Source organism: Neodiprion virginianus, chromosome 4 (genome assembly GCF_021901495.1).
Source record: "Neodiprion virginianus isolate iyNeoVirg1 chromosome 4, iyNeoVirg1.1, whole genome shotgun sequence".
In the NCBI taxonomy this organism is placed as follows: Eukaryota; Metazoa; Arthropoda; class Insecta; order Hymenoptera; family Diprionidae; genus Neodiprion; species Neodiprion virginianus.
In genome coordinates, this window is record NC_060880.1 from 13,850,932 (window position 1) to 13,864,860 (window position 13,929).

The window sequence follows — 13,929 nt, forward strand, 5'->3', positions numbered from 1 at the left end:
ATATTAAGATTGTCATATTGCTTACTCGTCGTTTGTTAGTTTTATAGCGTGTAACTATATAAAATTACATATGTATTATAATTGATTACTGTCGTTATTCACCTGGAGTACTATAGCGATTGTTTATGAGACATAGTTGCTATTTGCTTAACATTATTAGAATCGCGCTGCTGCGAATATTCTTAGGTGTTTGTGTTATAACTATCTTAACAGATTTAGGGTATTTAACAATTTGATAATTCGTAGTTTTAGAGCAGGTTTACATGTGTGCTTTCGTATATAATTATCTTCTGTAATTATTAATTCTTATATTGATATATATCGGCTTGGAAGCTTCTAGAACGTTTTTCTTATGTTTGTTGGTTGCCTGTTACTGGGCGTTGCCACGTATGCATCTTTGAGTTTATTGCGAGTTGATTTACCTTCAATCGTTTCGTCGGTAAGTTTCCTAATGTGTTTTCTAGATGAAGCTCTGTATGGCTCCAAATTGGAGATCTGCATTGCCTTCAAAACGTTGCGCGTGTTGCCTACAATACGGCATTACGGAGGAGAGTATAATTCATGCTCGATAATTAGTATTCACGGTTTTGAAGGTTTTGCGGTCTCTGGTTTTATGGATTATTGCAGCAGTGCCATCTTTACATTATATTGGTTATACATTTATCTATGGTTTTACAGTCTTCTATACTCCAGGCTATATGGTATAGCGTAAGTTGCTTACAGTATAGCTCTCAGCTCCGAATGCACAAATGGCATTGTCGAGTGTTATATAATAATTGGATATAGTCGTGTTAGTTAATTATGGTGTTAATATGATAGTGATATATAATAACGTATAATAATATTATAACTCTTTGTAGTGCGAAGATCTCGTAACATGGTTTTTAAGCTTTAATCAGTGAATGTCATAGTTATTTCCATCTAGGGATATTCCTAATAGTTAGACAGTTGCTTTAATTCCTTATGGTTACAAGATTCTCGTACTTCGAATTTGGTTAGTTGATAAAAGTAACATGCAGTAATAATAGTCGATAAAACATACGGACGTTCCGGTCGGATGTTACAACACTATCTTGAAAATTTACGATCTCGATTGCGATTGGTTGACAAATCAAGATGGCCTTCACTTGGAGCAGAACGCGATTGGTTGTTACAAATGGCTGCGCAAGAACACACCTCATCTTCCTTCATGCGGCGAGCTGAGAAGTGAGGATCAAGCTGCCAGTCATTGTTAGCAGAGAACATTTCCAATATAGTTGTTGATTAACCAATAGAGCAGAGTGTAAAAATGGGAGCTGTGCGTGTTATCAACGACGACAATCATTTCCTTGGGGAAATGAGTCGCGCGGGGACGAAATTAGTCGTCGTCGACTTCACCGCGACCTGGTAAGTTTCTCTTTTTAGGTTATCCCACCTTCTCACCTCCCACCGATAAGGACTTCCAACGAGGATCTCGACTCAATCCTCTCAACCATGATGCGACAATTTAATTTTCAATCTAATTATAGTGTACCCATGCATTGCCCTAACTTCAAAGTCTTTCGATTTGCTTTCATTTTCAGGTGTGGCCCATGCCAGAGAATAGCACCGATCTTTGAGCAGCTCTCAACAAAGTATCCAAACGCTATATTCCTAAAAGTTGACGTGGACAAGTGTGCTGAAACTGCTGCTGGTCAGGGAGTCAGTGCCATGCCAACTTTCATCTTTTACCGTAATCGCACCAAACTGGGCTCATGCCAAGGGGCAGATCCAACAGGCTTGGAGACCAAGATTCAGCAGTATTATGGATCAGGAGATGCAGAAGAAACAGAGGGGCCAATTGCTGGACATGTACGGGATAATAAAGATAACATCTATTTCCATATATTCGGAATGATTTTCCTTGCGGTAACATTATACTACTGGAATAAGTCACAGTAGAAGAAGACCCTGCAAACAAGTTCTCAAGTGAAAAATGAAAAGACACCATCTTGCACAATTTCACTCACTGCTCAATCCGGGATAAATATTTGTTATTTGTTCATATTTAACGCCGGTGGTGCCCTATTCAACCACAATGCTGAAAGTAATATGTACAAGTTCCGCTGGAAAATTAGTTACATACAATTATGCAAAGTATTCGACTAATTTTCATAGATTCGTTTTAAAGGTAACTTTTGCAGTTACATTCTGAGCAATACCATCTGCTGCTATTCCGCATTCCATATATTTCCGTTTAATTAATACACTGGCATTTCATCATTTTGCTGCAAATCCTAGCTTTGTTTAATGTCAATTCATTTCACTAACGTATAATCCAATGCAGTCACAGTGCCTAGATATTAATGTGAGTCTGGATCTTAGCACTAACCGAGTGACATTTATACTATAATTTGAAAATATCGAACATTGTTATACATGGATATTATATAAGTAGTAAGGAGACGAAATTAAAACAAATAGTAACAAAGTATTTAGTATTATAACTCATCTCATTAATCATAGAAACACGTTCATATTTGTACAATCAAAAACAGAAAAAAAAAGAATAAGAAAAATGAGTAAAACCTTTGTATTTCTTTATCTTTGTGATGTGTGCACGAAGAAACTTTTGACCTTGATTGTTTGACCAATTTAAAAAAGGCAATATCCACAGAACAGCAACCTCTGCTTTCAGATGGATCTGAGCACATTCATTATGAAGGGGCAGTGCGAATGCCTGAATGAATCCGATGAGCATCCGTTTTTGCAATGCTTATCTTCAGAAGGTGGTTACCTGGAAAGTGACTGTGATGAACAATTGATAATATCAATTACTTTCACACAAGCTGTCAAGGTCCATTCTCTAAAAATTAAGGCACCTGTAGGCCAAGGGCCTAAGAACTTGAAACTTTTCATAAACCAGCCGAGAACCGTTGACTTTGATATGGCAGACTCTTATACCAGTGTACAAGATGTTTCGTAAGTAAATTGTTACGCATGTAATCTAATGAGATAAGGAACTTCGTTCGTTCACAAAAGGTAATTTTACATATACCTCTTCTGTCATAGGTTGAAGGCATCGGACCTCGAGGAAGGAAATCCAGTACCTCTACGCTATGTCAAGTTCCAAAATGTACAAAATCTTCAAATCTTCGTCAAAGACAATCAGGGTGGCAGCGAAACAACGCGAATTGATCATCTGGTGATCATTGGTTCGCCAATCTCAACGACCAACATGGGCGAATTCAAAAGAGTTGCTGGTAAAAAAGGGGAAAGTCACTAATGTATAATTCCTGGTTATTTATAGACCAAAACTGAACCACGCGATGTCTTCTGGTAATCATAATCAACAAATAGATGATCAAGAATCAATTCATGCAAAACTTGGTGATTCGAGAATTGCCTACTGATATGACATTGCACCTTGTTACAAAGTCTATTCAAATATATTAACCAGCATACTTAATGATGATATTTTACTACCGAAAAAACTTTTTTTTTTATTAAATGGATATAAATCCATATTTAAAACAATCTTTATAGGTCCAAGTTGTAAAAATTGAGAGGCAATTAACCATTGTACTAGTGTGATAAATCTTTAACATTGTTGGTTCTTGCTCTGTGTACAGCTACATGAGTAATTTTCATGTGTTTTTCTTTATACTTTGCAAAATGGGAATGCATTTGTTTGTACAAAAACAAGGGTGAATAAATTTTGAATACTTGGGTGAACTACAAGAAAAAATATCCGTATATATAACGACCACTGCCTCCAGACATGATTGAAGTCCCAAAATTATTGAGCTTTTGCTTCATTGGCTGATGATTAAAACTGATTTATCATGATGTAGTGTAGTGGTGATTTGAACTTTTCTTTTGCTGAAGCCGAACTGCTTCGCCACTGGACATTTTGCACAGTCACTGATTACCGATAACTATGAAACTGCAGTATTCATAATGCGTTTGTGAAAGAAAATTTGATTACAACCACTACATAGTTTATTTGTACAAAGGCTGATGAAATCAAATAAATTACAAACCTCTCATATACTAAATTTTTTCATTAGCTTTTCCACCATGTTCTCGTAAAATTAGTTTATTCATTTTCTTACAATTGAATTTTTTGTTTTATCTCCTAAATTCTTGCTTCTGATTGCTCTTCTTCTTTTTACTACTTGTTCTTTGTTTGTCTACACTGTGATTCACTGTGTTACTATTGGCATTTGCACTTTGAGTATATTTGCTGTGTTTTTCCACGCCATCCACTGTTTTTGATTTACTGAACAACGCACTAAGTTCCACCATTCTGTTCGTATGATTGAGGCGAATAGGTTTAACATTCAATTCAATTTTTTGATTGAACAACGATAAAAGTCCCCAGTCATTCGCGTTATTGTCAGCAGCAGAGCAAAACAGCCACGCTGCATTTCGCGCTTCAATTTTTAGCCGTTCCATCTCCTGGGTATTAATATTTTTAGCCACATTTAGACCTGGCTCAAACGGATTGTGAATATAAACAGTCGATTCCGCGGGTTTGGGAAGCGGCATACCCGCGTTTAGGGAAATGCTCTTTGTTGTGAAGTCGAAATTCGAATAGTAAATAAAAAAGTCTGTCAAAAGTGTTTCCAAATCATCCTCGTTCCTAGAAGATGCTTGAGGTAGTTTTGATATATCACGTAAAAACGTGCAATTCACGTCACCATCTGCTATCCGAACATCGTTTTTATCTGGTATAAATATAAAATATCCCATTAACAAATAAAGTTTACCAATGAGATAACATATAACAGTAGTTTTCGTACTAAGGTAGTAAAGCTCAACTCTACGGCTGAGTGTGGATCTTCACATCCATGGATTCCGAGATCCACGCAAGGCCGGAAAGTAGTACGACTGTGATGCGAACATTATTTTTCAGTATAGTTGCTGTAAACTACGCCACATGGTCGCACTTGGAGCCATAAAATTGAACTTGCACACGTGCTCGTAAAGTTCAACTTTACAGCCATAAAATGCAACTGCTATGGCGTACTTTACGGCTACTAAATCAAAAAGATAACTACTGAAGGCTGTAAAGCCCTAATTTCAGACTTCTACGATTCAGAAACACATCTGAGTCAATGTTAAAATATGTATATTAAGGTGGGCCAAAAAAATCGACTATTTTTTTTTTCATTTTGTACTCCGAAAACTTGGTTGGTAGAGACCTCAAAAACATTCTCTCCAAGTATGAGCTCTTAAGGGGTTAGGTGGGTTTCAAAATTTCAAAAAATCGAATTTTTTTTTTTTTTTGCTTATCTTATAATTGAATATGTTGAGAATATTCCTTTAAAATTTTAAAACGATCCAAGTCATATTCTAAGAGATATAGCCTTTGGATGTTTCACCCATCAGGCTATAACCGAGCGTGACGCGGATATATGGAGGCAGATATATCGAGGCAGCTGCTTAGCTATTGTTCGTTTATTTTTGTGATGCGAATACTAGGCTTAGGACTTGCCGGATGTAAAAAATTCTGTGGTTTGATGGATATAAGTTCCTCATTCTTGAATGCATCAACGTACAATTTTTATGTTGATAAAATACATGAGTGCGTCATAATTGTTGCCGAATCAATTTTGTTGTCTGCTGCAAATCAAGAAAAAACATTAACGTGTGATGAAAATAATGTTGAAGATACGACAGATGTTACCGTGTCAGGTGATGGCACGTGGAAAAAACATGGGTTTGCATCATTATACGGTGTAAGTACGATTATTTACATGTTATTTGAATGTAAATCTTCAATCGCGTTTTTCTAGAAACTACATTTTTGAAATCGATAGTCACGATTTTTCGAAAACTTATGAACTGATCTCTTTCAAATTTTGCACACCTCTTCAAAATAACATTATCTCGTACTTGATCGAAGGAATTTTTTTTTTTTCTATTCCAAGTAATTTTTCAAGGCCATGAAGGGTGCAAATTTTACTCAAAATAAGGGTTTTTTGTTTTCAACGCCGCCAAAAATGTAATTTTTGTTTTTTTTTTTTTTTCCTTCGTCCAAGTACGAGTTTTAAACATCTACTAACAGAAAATTTTTGGTTTTTGCATTTCAGATGAATCTGTCATGAGTTATCCTGACTACGCCGAGAGAATTTTTTTTTGAGGGGTCATAGCAGACGACGTGTCCATGCCTTAATTTTCAATATTTTTCAATGAAAATTTCACAAACTACTTATAAAATATGTATCTTTTATGTGTTAAATTGATGGAATGAAATGTTCTGTTGATTAAGTAAAAAAAAATTCATAAAAATGTACCTATTTTGAGCTTTTGAAACCCACCTAACCCCTTAATTTTAATAGCAAGGTCCTCCGCCTCGCAGTTTTCTATTTTTTTCTTATGGTGAGGAAGAAAAATACATATATCGGTATCTACTATTTATAATATAATAGTGTGCATTGAAGTTTGACGGTGAATATCTTCTGAACAGTGAGGTATATAAAAAAAATTGTAAAAGACTTTTTTTTGTAGAGAATTCAATTTCCTACGAAAATATGATACATATTTTTTTTTATAAATAGTAGATACCAAGATATGTATTTTTCTTCCTCACCACAAGAAAAAAATAGAAAACTGCGAGGCGGAGGTCCTTCCTATTAAAATTAAGAGCTCATACTTGGAGAGAATGTTTTTGAGGTCTCTACCAACCAAGTTTTCGGAGTACAAAGTGAAAAAAAAATAGTCGATGTTTTTGGCCCACCCTAATGTATATATACACAAACGCGTACACACGCACACATACGTACCTGCAAGTTCAATTAATTTTTGTAAACTAGGTAATATTTGTTTCTGCTGTAAGTAGAACAAAACGAGAAGTGTCAGGGAAAAATTAGTTATCCAATGGCCAGGATAATTGTTTGTTAACTTCATGTATCTTGCCCAAGACCTTACTGTGAAAATCAGGGGTCTGACTCTCCAATCTAATTCACCATAAAGGTACAACAGTTCAGACATATATATACTCGTCCTGGAATGAATAATATTCCAAAGTCAATAATATTGTACACGTGAACTATGTTAAAGATTAACTGAGCTAGCAAATGAGTAAATGAGTGAATATTTCAGTTGCCCATGAACTCCATGCCATATTCATTTCGATTATAAGTAGTACTCACGTGTTGCTCATACTGAGATCACATTCCAAGTTGGTCAACGTTTGATTGAATTTAATTATCGGTACCCGCGCATGTAGTATTTTTTTTACACTCGATATCCCAGGAAGAAAGTGATCAATGATATTTGCTATTATTTCCATCACTTTCTGTGTTTGAGCTCTGTCAGGATTCGATGATGCCTTTGTGTAATAAACCAACCTACTTTGTACATTTTCCTGGAACAATCGTGAAGATTAGGAGATGAAGGTCTCGAAGTAATCTCCTATTTTTTGCAATTCAGTCTTTGATATTGTGAAACTCAAGAAGAACTTACCTTCAGATGGGGATGCATCTGTAGTACCAAGTCGAGATCACTCCCCAGTTTACCACAGCCATTAACGCTGGATCCGAAGGGGAGCACTGTGACCTCAGAAAACATTCCTGACAGGCACAATTCGATTTGACGTGCACTTAGAAAGCGTAACCTTGTACCAGTCTCATTTAACTTTGTTGCATTGTGTAACAATGTCATTTGGTCAGAAACCTATAGAAAATAAAAACGAACCAAAATAGTAAAAAAAAAAGATTTTTTATGATCAATGATCGAGTTAGTTGCATTTCCAATATTGTTCAACTTACCGACTCTGCCTTAAACAGCAACATATTCATGTCATCAGGCGCGGAAGCGACATTGGCATTTATTACCTTCAATGGTATGTCCTTGTCAACAAAATCCTTTCGCACCCGATTCGGTACAACTCGGAACCACAAAAAAGGCGATGTGACAGGAAGATTTTGATCCACTTGTATATGTGTTGAGGCGGAATTTATGGCCTCCACGTCAGATAGCAAATTGAACTCAATTAAGATAAAACTCTGTGCAAAAATAAGAGTATGTACGTACATGTCATACATGTCATCTGACTGTCAATGAGAATGATTACCAAACATGTTAGATAACCTCAAGTATAGCTCACCAAGTTATCGCCTATTTTATAATGATGCATTTCTTGCACCTTTCCAAACTGGGAACAGTAATCGTAGAGTTCGTAGCTTGAATTTTCTGATTGTACTTGAATCAGAACACTTCGTCTAGCCTGATCTCGCCTCCTCGACATAATTTCTTCATAGAATACATATTTGTCTTGTTTTTCAGTGGATGGGGATTTTCCTGAAATATGATACGGAATTTTTACAAACTCTGTTTGTACGTGAGGCTTGATTCCGTTGTACGAGTTTATTCTAAATAATGCGATAACCGGGTATGTGTAACAAAGTTGTTTATAAGGAAAATCTGAACTTAACCTCACTCTTTGGTGAGGTTAGTTTTCAGTCCGGTACCTGAACTAGCATACCGTGCGCTTACACTACTCTGTATGCCCGAGGTAAAGCTGGTTGGTGCTTTTCTGTACAATTTCGAGCATACACAGTTTGCGTAAAATTTATAAAAACGATTATTTGAAATTTGCCGAGTACTGCCGCTCACACGAGCGAGCAAAGCCATGTCTGAACACTACAGCACGAGCCGACATCAAATATTGCCGTGATGTCGTATTGTGGCCGCCTTACTCTCTCTGCCATAAACCTCGAGTACTAGCGGCCTCTGAGGCAAAACTGTTTTTGGCACTATGGTAAATACAACGGTAGATACGCTCTGCATTACTTACTATTGATAAAGTAGACACAGATCAGTTACCGATTTGTACCCTTCGAAAATTACTTTTGAAAACCTTAGTATTTCATAACAGAGAGCGTTAATATGGGCTTCTCCAGCCTGCTCTCTTGATCAGGTATTTGATCGTGAATTGAATATAGAATGTGGAATAGCCATAGATTTTGCTAGGAAATTTAGTCTAAGTAAGCATTGATTGGTATAATTGATATGTATTAAAAGATACTATATGGCAACCATTCGTCAATCTTAAGATTTCAAAGTATTGTGCCGTATTCGTATTGCGAAACTGATAGTTCACCGTTCTGAGATGATTCCATTTTCTTGGCTTGCAAGTCTCGTGTCATATGTATATATCTCATCATTCGAGGGTTGATGGTATGCTTTCCCAGGTAGCACACTGTTGGCTGTTAATTGACATAATAACGACAGAAATTCTCAGTGAACTATTTCAAGTCAACTGGGAATAAGCATGAGCCTATTGTTGACTGTATACTGACTAATAGTGCGCGAATGTCCTCTGAAATGTCATGGTAAAGGCAACACCCGACGTCAACTATTATTCAGTATTCAGTTGACTGTGAGCAGTCAAGACGAAAAGGCAATAATTTGCAAGTAAGCTAATTACTCAAACTAATAGTCAGCTGGCGTCAAGTATATGAGATAGCGTTTAGTCAGTCAAACTACCACCAGACATTGACGTTCATTCGGCACATGAATGCGCTAAGATAAACAATTATTTGTCTGAAAACCATCAAAAACTTTTGACTTAACCTTCCCGTAATAACAATAAGGTAACAACGAGTTGTCTGCTCTATTTGCCTTATACTTGGCATTTCAGAGAACATTGGTAAACATGAAGTATACGGCATGTCAACGTCAAGTTCACTTTCTTGTCGATCTATGGCCAATCAAAAATATCCGAACGTTTGTCCATGTTTTGCCAACAATGCGTCGACATTTTTTTTAATTGGACAGTACGACAACTTTTTGTAGTCGAATGACAGTGAGCCTCTGGATAAGTGTACTACCTAGGTTCGGAATGATCGACTTATCATAAATTTACTATGTCTCTCATCGAATTCTTGGTTTTTATGTTGAATATAGCAGAGGGATCAGGTTGCGCAAACCATGTATGTATGCATGTATGTGCACACATACAAGCCGGTTGCGAGCGATGGTTAATGTGTCCAATTTGGGCGATGACTCGATGGAGCATCGTCAAATCGGGCTGAGGAGGGGGGGGGGGGGATTCTGAAGGTAAATGGATGACGGAGGAGGATACCTTTCGCCAACACGCCAAGATCAAGAAACGTGCGATGGGCTGTGGCGTTGAAGGAGAGAGAGAGAGAGCGAGCGTCCATGCCTCTACCGATGAGAGAGTAAAATAATACTCGAGACTTCGAGAGCCCGCGTATACTCCGTTGAGAAACCCAGGGGATTGGGTACCTTGGGTAGCCAGTCTCGATTCTCCCGCCGAACGGTAAGGACGCCGAGTGTTGTGCCAGCTCGGAGTCGCAGAGGGCAGAGGGATAATCAATCCCGAAAGCAAGTGTAGTGTCGTGCCCGCAAAATGAATTTACAACAACAACAACAATAATAATAATACTAATGACAACAACTGTATGAACGACGACGAACGATAAGCGAAAGGATTCAATAATAGACGAAAGAGTCGATCGACTGCAAAGCGTGTATATCATTATAACGCCTGTACGTAAATCGAAGGTGAACGGATAACTGCTCGCGTTGGAAACTGAGTAAAAATTGTCTTGTAATCTCGAGTAATATGAGGATCAAAGTTTGGACGTGATATCAAAAACATCTGGAAAAAGAAAACGCGGTAAAACCTGTACGCTATATTAGATTGCAATACATCGATGTATGATTCGACAGCTCTTTAGCATTGCCATAGAAGAAATCGATGAACAATGAGTTATGGTTTGCTGGTGAATATTACAGCGGCAAGATTAAATGAAGGAAACCACAGTTGTTTATCGAATTATACCGATGCACCATATACATTGTCAGTGGAAACCTGAAGGATGATGGATTTGATATCAAGACACGTGTTGAAGGTTTATAAATCAAACACAATCGATCGATTGGAAGCAGAAAGGAAAGAAGTAAAAATCATTCATTAGTCCTAATAACAATCGTTGTCGTTACGACCGAAAGCCATAGTCTGATGATTTCTTGCTTCTATATTGAACAACTGTGCACAGTTTTATCAGACATCCACACCACGTGATACTATAACCTTTTACGCACGTAAATGAATCCAACTTTCGCGTAAAATTCGATATTCCCGATAACGTTAATTATCATTTGATCGTCAGAGCAGTGTGGCCGCGAGGTGACGGATTATTAACTTTTGTGATGAAAGTTAATTTTTTCCCTCATTTGGATACATTTACCTGCAAAAAGTCATACCAGCATAAAACAGGTAAGATTTTAAATGTTGTTAATTTTATAAATGAATGAATAAATAATAATTTTCCGGTGGTGGCGCCCCGAGGGTTGCTCAATACTTCGACGTAGGCGTTGAAATCACAAGTCGTGTAAAAGCAATTAATTACACTGTGCTATAAAAAGGAGCCCAAGGTTTCTTCGCTTCCTCCGCACATTAATTATATACGATCCGAATATAATCGGCTGCAGGCTGCAGCTCGGCATGTCCGCACCATGTTATATTTCCGCTGCTGCATGCTGATGTTACTGTATGCTCTTTGCCATTGTAATCGTCACATGACTACATCGTCTAACGATGAGGATGAAGTTAGTAACGTTACTGTAACGACGCATGTTTAAGATAAATGGCTAATTCGCATCTTTAGGAATGTCCGAGATTTCGTATAAACAAAGCAAAAACCAGTATAAACAAAATATAATTTAATTTCGAAAAGCCAACTCCTTGAAAGTCATTCTTAAATTACCCAATAATGTTCATTTTTTAACCTGAGGTTTCGTTACGTCAACGTTTATACTAACTTTAGCCTGATGTGTAGTATGCGTAACAGTCACTTTTGCCAGATCGTATACGTTGTTCCCGCTTGTTCCGAGACCGTATTGAACACGTACAGAATAAGGAAGCCGAAAGTGCCAAAACAGCCTGAAATTAAACTCCGCGTTAGTAGATAGTTGCACTCGTAACTAAACCAATCGCGCGTATGCGTATCTTCTATAACAGAGCTCCGCGTATATTCAATACCACTCATATTACCGCACAGCTTGTGTAAATACGCTGTTGTAACGCGCTACGATACACATTTTTTTTATACCGCATGTTCCGCAGACTGTTACGAAATTTTTACCTATACGTTTATCGCCTACATGCCGTGGACAATTATCGAGAATTCTAGTTCGTCTTCTATAATATGACCGGCAAACGTTCGTTGAAATTAGTCTGCTCTCCCGTCGGCCGCTAGATTTTTCAAATTGCGAGGTCGATCGGAAAGATCTTGGCCGCAAGATTACCCAGTTCTCCGTATTTAATATCCAGCCAGGTAGTCCTACGGTCGATAGACGATACTTATCGACGCATCGAGCAATGCCCACGTTGCCTCGACAGTCGTCCTTCAAACGGGGGACCGGAGACTCGACTGTTCACCAGACTGCACGGATAGAGCGCAAACGATATCTCCAAACGCGCATACCTTAATTATTTATCCTTGACTCGCACGGACGAACAAATCATCACGTGTCAAGTATTTTCGTCCATAGATACTTGATATTTTCATTCTCGGCGAGTCTCCTCACCGACGAAATATTGCGATATTCGAATTGTGCTCCTGCTATTTCGAAAGGCATACACGTACAACAATTTAGATCCAGGTAAACTCTCCGATCTTCTCTGCGAAGCACTTATAGTTGGATGCCCTTCAGTCAACCGTGACCTTCAATTCCCTTTTTCTTCTTATTTTCTTTCTTCTCTCGGGTTTTAATGTCATCAGGGAAGAATGTTTAATCACGGATGCCCGCGACGAGGCACCTCGAGGATCCTGTCTGCAGGTCGATAACCGAGCGTAGGGAATCTTTTACGAAAGTGCCTGCTCTCGTCTGGTTCGGTTTGATGGTTGTGGTTGTGGTTCTCCTGTAGGAATGAGAATCAGACACGTGTACATTGCACCAACATTCACGGTGTTTATTTTTTTTTTTTACCGTCCACCTGCTTCCGGAGTAGAAATCGAAAGGTGCACGGTGGGAATCGCCTCATCGCTTCCCCCCAACCCGACTACGAAATCAATCTCAATGCATGCTTTTTTTAGGATTTTCTTCATTTTTATCGGAAACGCTGTTCCCATGACCAGATTTTTCTTCTAAATAATTATTATTTGAGCGTTCAGCGTTCCTACAATATACAGGAGTTACCGCAGCCGCGGATCGAGGATTTAACGATTTCTTGCGCAACTTATACGGTATTCATACGCTACGTGTAGTTATCAGTTATGCAATTCGAGTTCCCGGCAACAATGAGTCGACGTCACCTTATCCCGATCCGTACGTGTTCGAAATCTTTCGGCTATGGGTACACGTACAGATGTACTAAGAACTTGGCTGGCTGGAGAAATTGCCGTTGGGAATATGAGAAGAGGGGTGTTCGAGGAATAGTCAGGAAACGGTTCTCCTCTCTGCTTCGTCAAACTTCATAACCGACTATCCAACGTGCTCGGGGTACGGAGGCGTCCACCGTAAAATTTGACAAAGAACATTACGGTTCGCTCCAGGAGCTGTTGTACGTACTTTACCCCGTGCGCTCAGCTTTTTATGATCTCCGCGATCTTTACCAAGTAAACATCAGCGAACCGATCGACCGTGTTTTATTCCCCGATGCACCCCGGGCTCTGATATTTCCTCGTGCTCAACACGAGCATCCGAAACGTCTGATTGGTATGTTTTGCGACGTTCGGACCTATTTCCGGTAATACGTACACAAACCGAACAGGAGCTACGACAATTCTTGCTCTGCACTGTCGTGATCCTGTCATTCTCACAGTCACTGGACGAAGAAAAAGAGGGAAAAAACTAGCGTCCGACCAAAATACGATTTTCAGTCGAAACCGAAACCGAAACTTATGTAGTTAAGTTAAAATTTACATAGTTAAATTTTCAACATACCCGGAAATCTAGTGTTTTTCCTAGCTTTGTAACAGATTATTC

At 38.3% G+C, this 13,929-nt stretch overlaps 3 protein-coding genes across 5 annotated transcripts in view; 2 read left to right on the top strand and 1 right to left on the bottom strand.

Moving 5' to 3' along the window:
* Nucleotides 1-1,167: 1,167 nt before the first annotated feature.
* LOC124302184 (thioredoxin-like protein 1) lies at nt 1,168-4,011 on the top strand. Its single transcript, XM_046758042.1, has 4 exons — nt 1,168-1,386; nt 1,563-1,830; nt 2,657-2,940; nt 3,031-4,011. The coding sequence occupies exons 1-4, from the start codon at nt 1,289-1,291 to the stop codon at nt 3,242-3,244; spliced, it is 864 nt and encodes a 287-aa protein (XP_046613998.1). The 5' UTR covers nt 1,168-1,288; the 3' UTR covers nt 3,245-4,011.
* Nucleotides 3,465-8,641, bottom strand: LOC124302183 (poly(A) RNA polymerase, mitochondrial). Of its 3 annotated transcripts, none has more exons than XM_046758039.1 (7): nt 8,439-8,641; nt 8,075-8,268; nt 7,737-7,973; nt 7,432-7,641; nt 7,119-7,333; nt 6,750-6,970; nt 3,465-4,688 (listed from the first exon to the last, which is right to left on the bottom strand). In XM_046758039.1, exons 1-7 carry the CDS (start codon nt 8,599-8,601, stop codon nt 4,090-4,092), a joined length of 1,839 nt encoding a protein of 612 aa, XP_046613995.1. In that variant the 5' UTR covers nt 8,602-8,641; the 3' UTR covers nt 3,465-4,089. The 3 variants fall into 3 exon arrangements, with proteins under 3 accessions (XP_046613995.1, XP_046613997.1, XP_046613996.1); XM_046758041.1 differs by having other exon boundaries at nt 8,453-8,592; XM_046758040.1 differs by having other exon boundaries at nt 8,403-8,539.
* Nucleotides 8,642-10,585: 1,944 nt separating this feature from the next.
* The window catches only part of LOC124303671 (cuticlin-4-like), a 33,877-nt gene continuing 30,533 nt past the window's right edge, over nt 10,586-13,929 (top strand). The window contains exon 1 of the mRNA XM_046761179.1: nt 10,586-11,215. Within this exon, the coding sequence (XP_046617135.1) occupies nt 11,149-11,215 (67 nt within the window). The 5' untranslated portion in view covers nt 10,586-11,148. The remainder of the gene's footprint in view (nt 11,216-13,929) is intronic.

What these genes read in the sequence shown, in the direction of transcription:
- LOC124302184 (XM_046758042.1), top strand. Translation starts at nt 1,289, where the DNA reads ATGGGAGCTGTGCGTGTTATCAACGACGACAATCATTTCCTTGGGGAA. An exon ending in GTCGACTTCACCGCGACCTG is followed by an intron (nt 1,387 to 1,562) that starts GTAAGTTTCTCT and finishes TTTCATTTTCAG; the next exon opens with GTGTGGCCCATGCCAGAGAA. An exon ending in AGGGGCCAATTGCTGGACAT is followed by an intron (nt 1,831 to 2,656) that starts GTACGGGATAAT and finishes CTCTGCTTTCAG; the next exon opens with ATGGATCTGAGCACATTCAT.
- LOC124302183 (XM_046758039.1), bottom strand. Translation starts at nt 8,601, where the DNA reads ATGGCTTTGCTCGCTCGTGTGAGCGGCAGTACTCGGCAAATTTCAAAT. An exon ending in AGATGCATCCCCATCTGAAG is followed by an intron (nt 7,334 to 7,431) that starts GTAAGTTCTTCT and finishes CGATTGTTCCAG; the next exon opens with GAAAATGTACAAAGTAGGTT. An exon ending in AAAATTAATTGAACTTGCAG is followed by an intron (nt 4,689 to 6,749) that starts GTACGTATGTGT and finishes TATTTATACCAG; the next exon opens with ATAAAAACGATGTTCGGATA.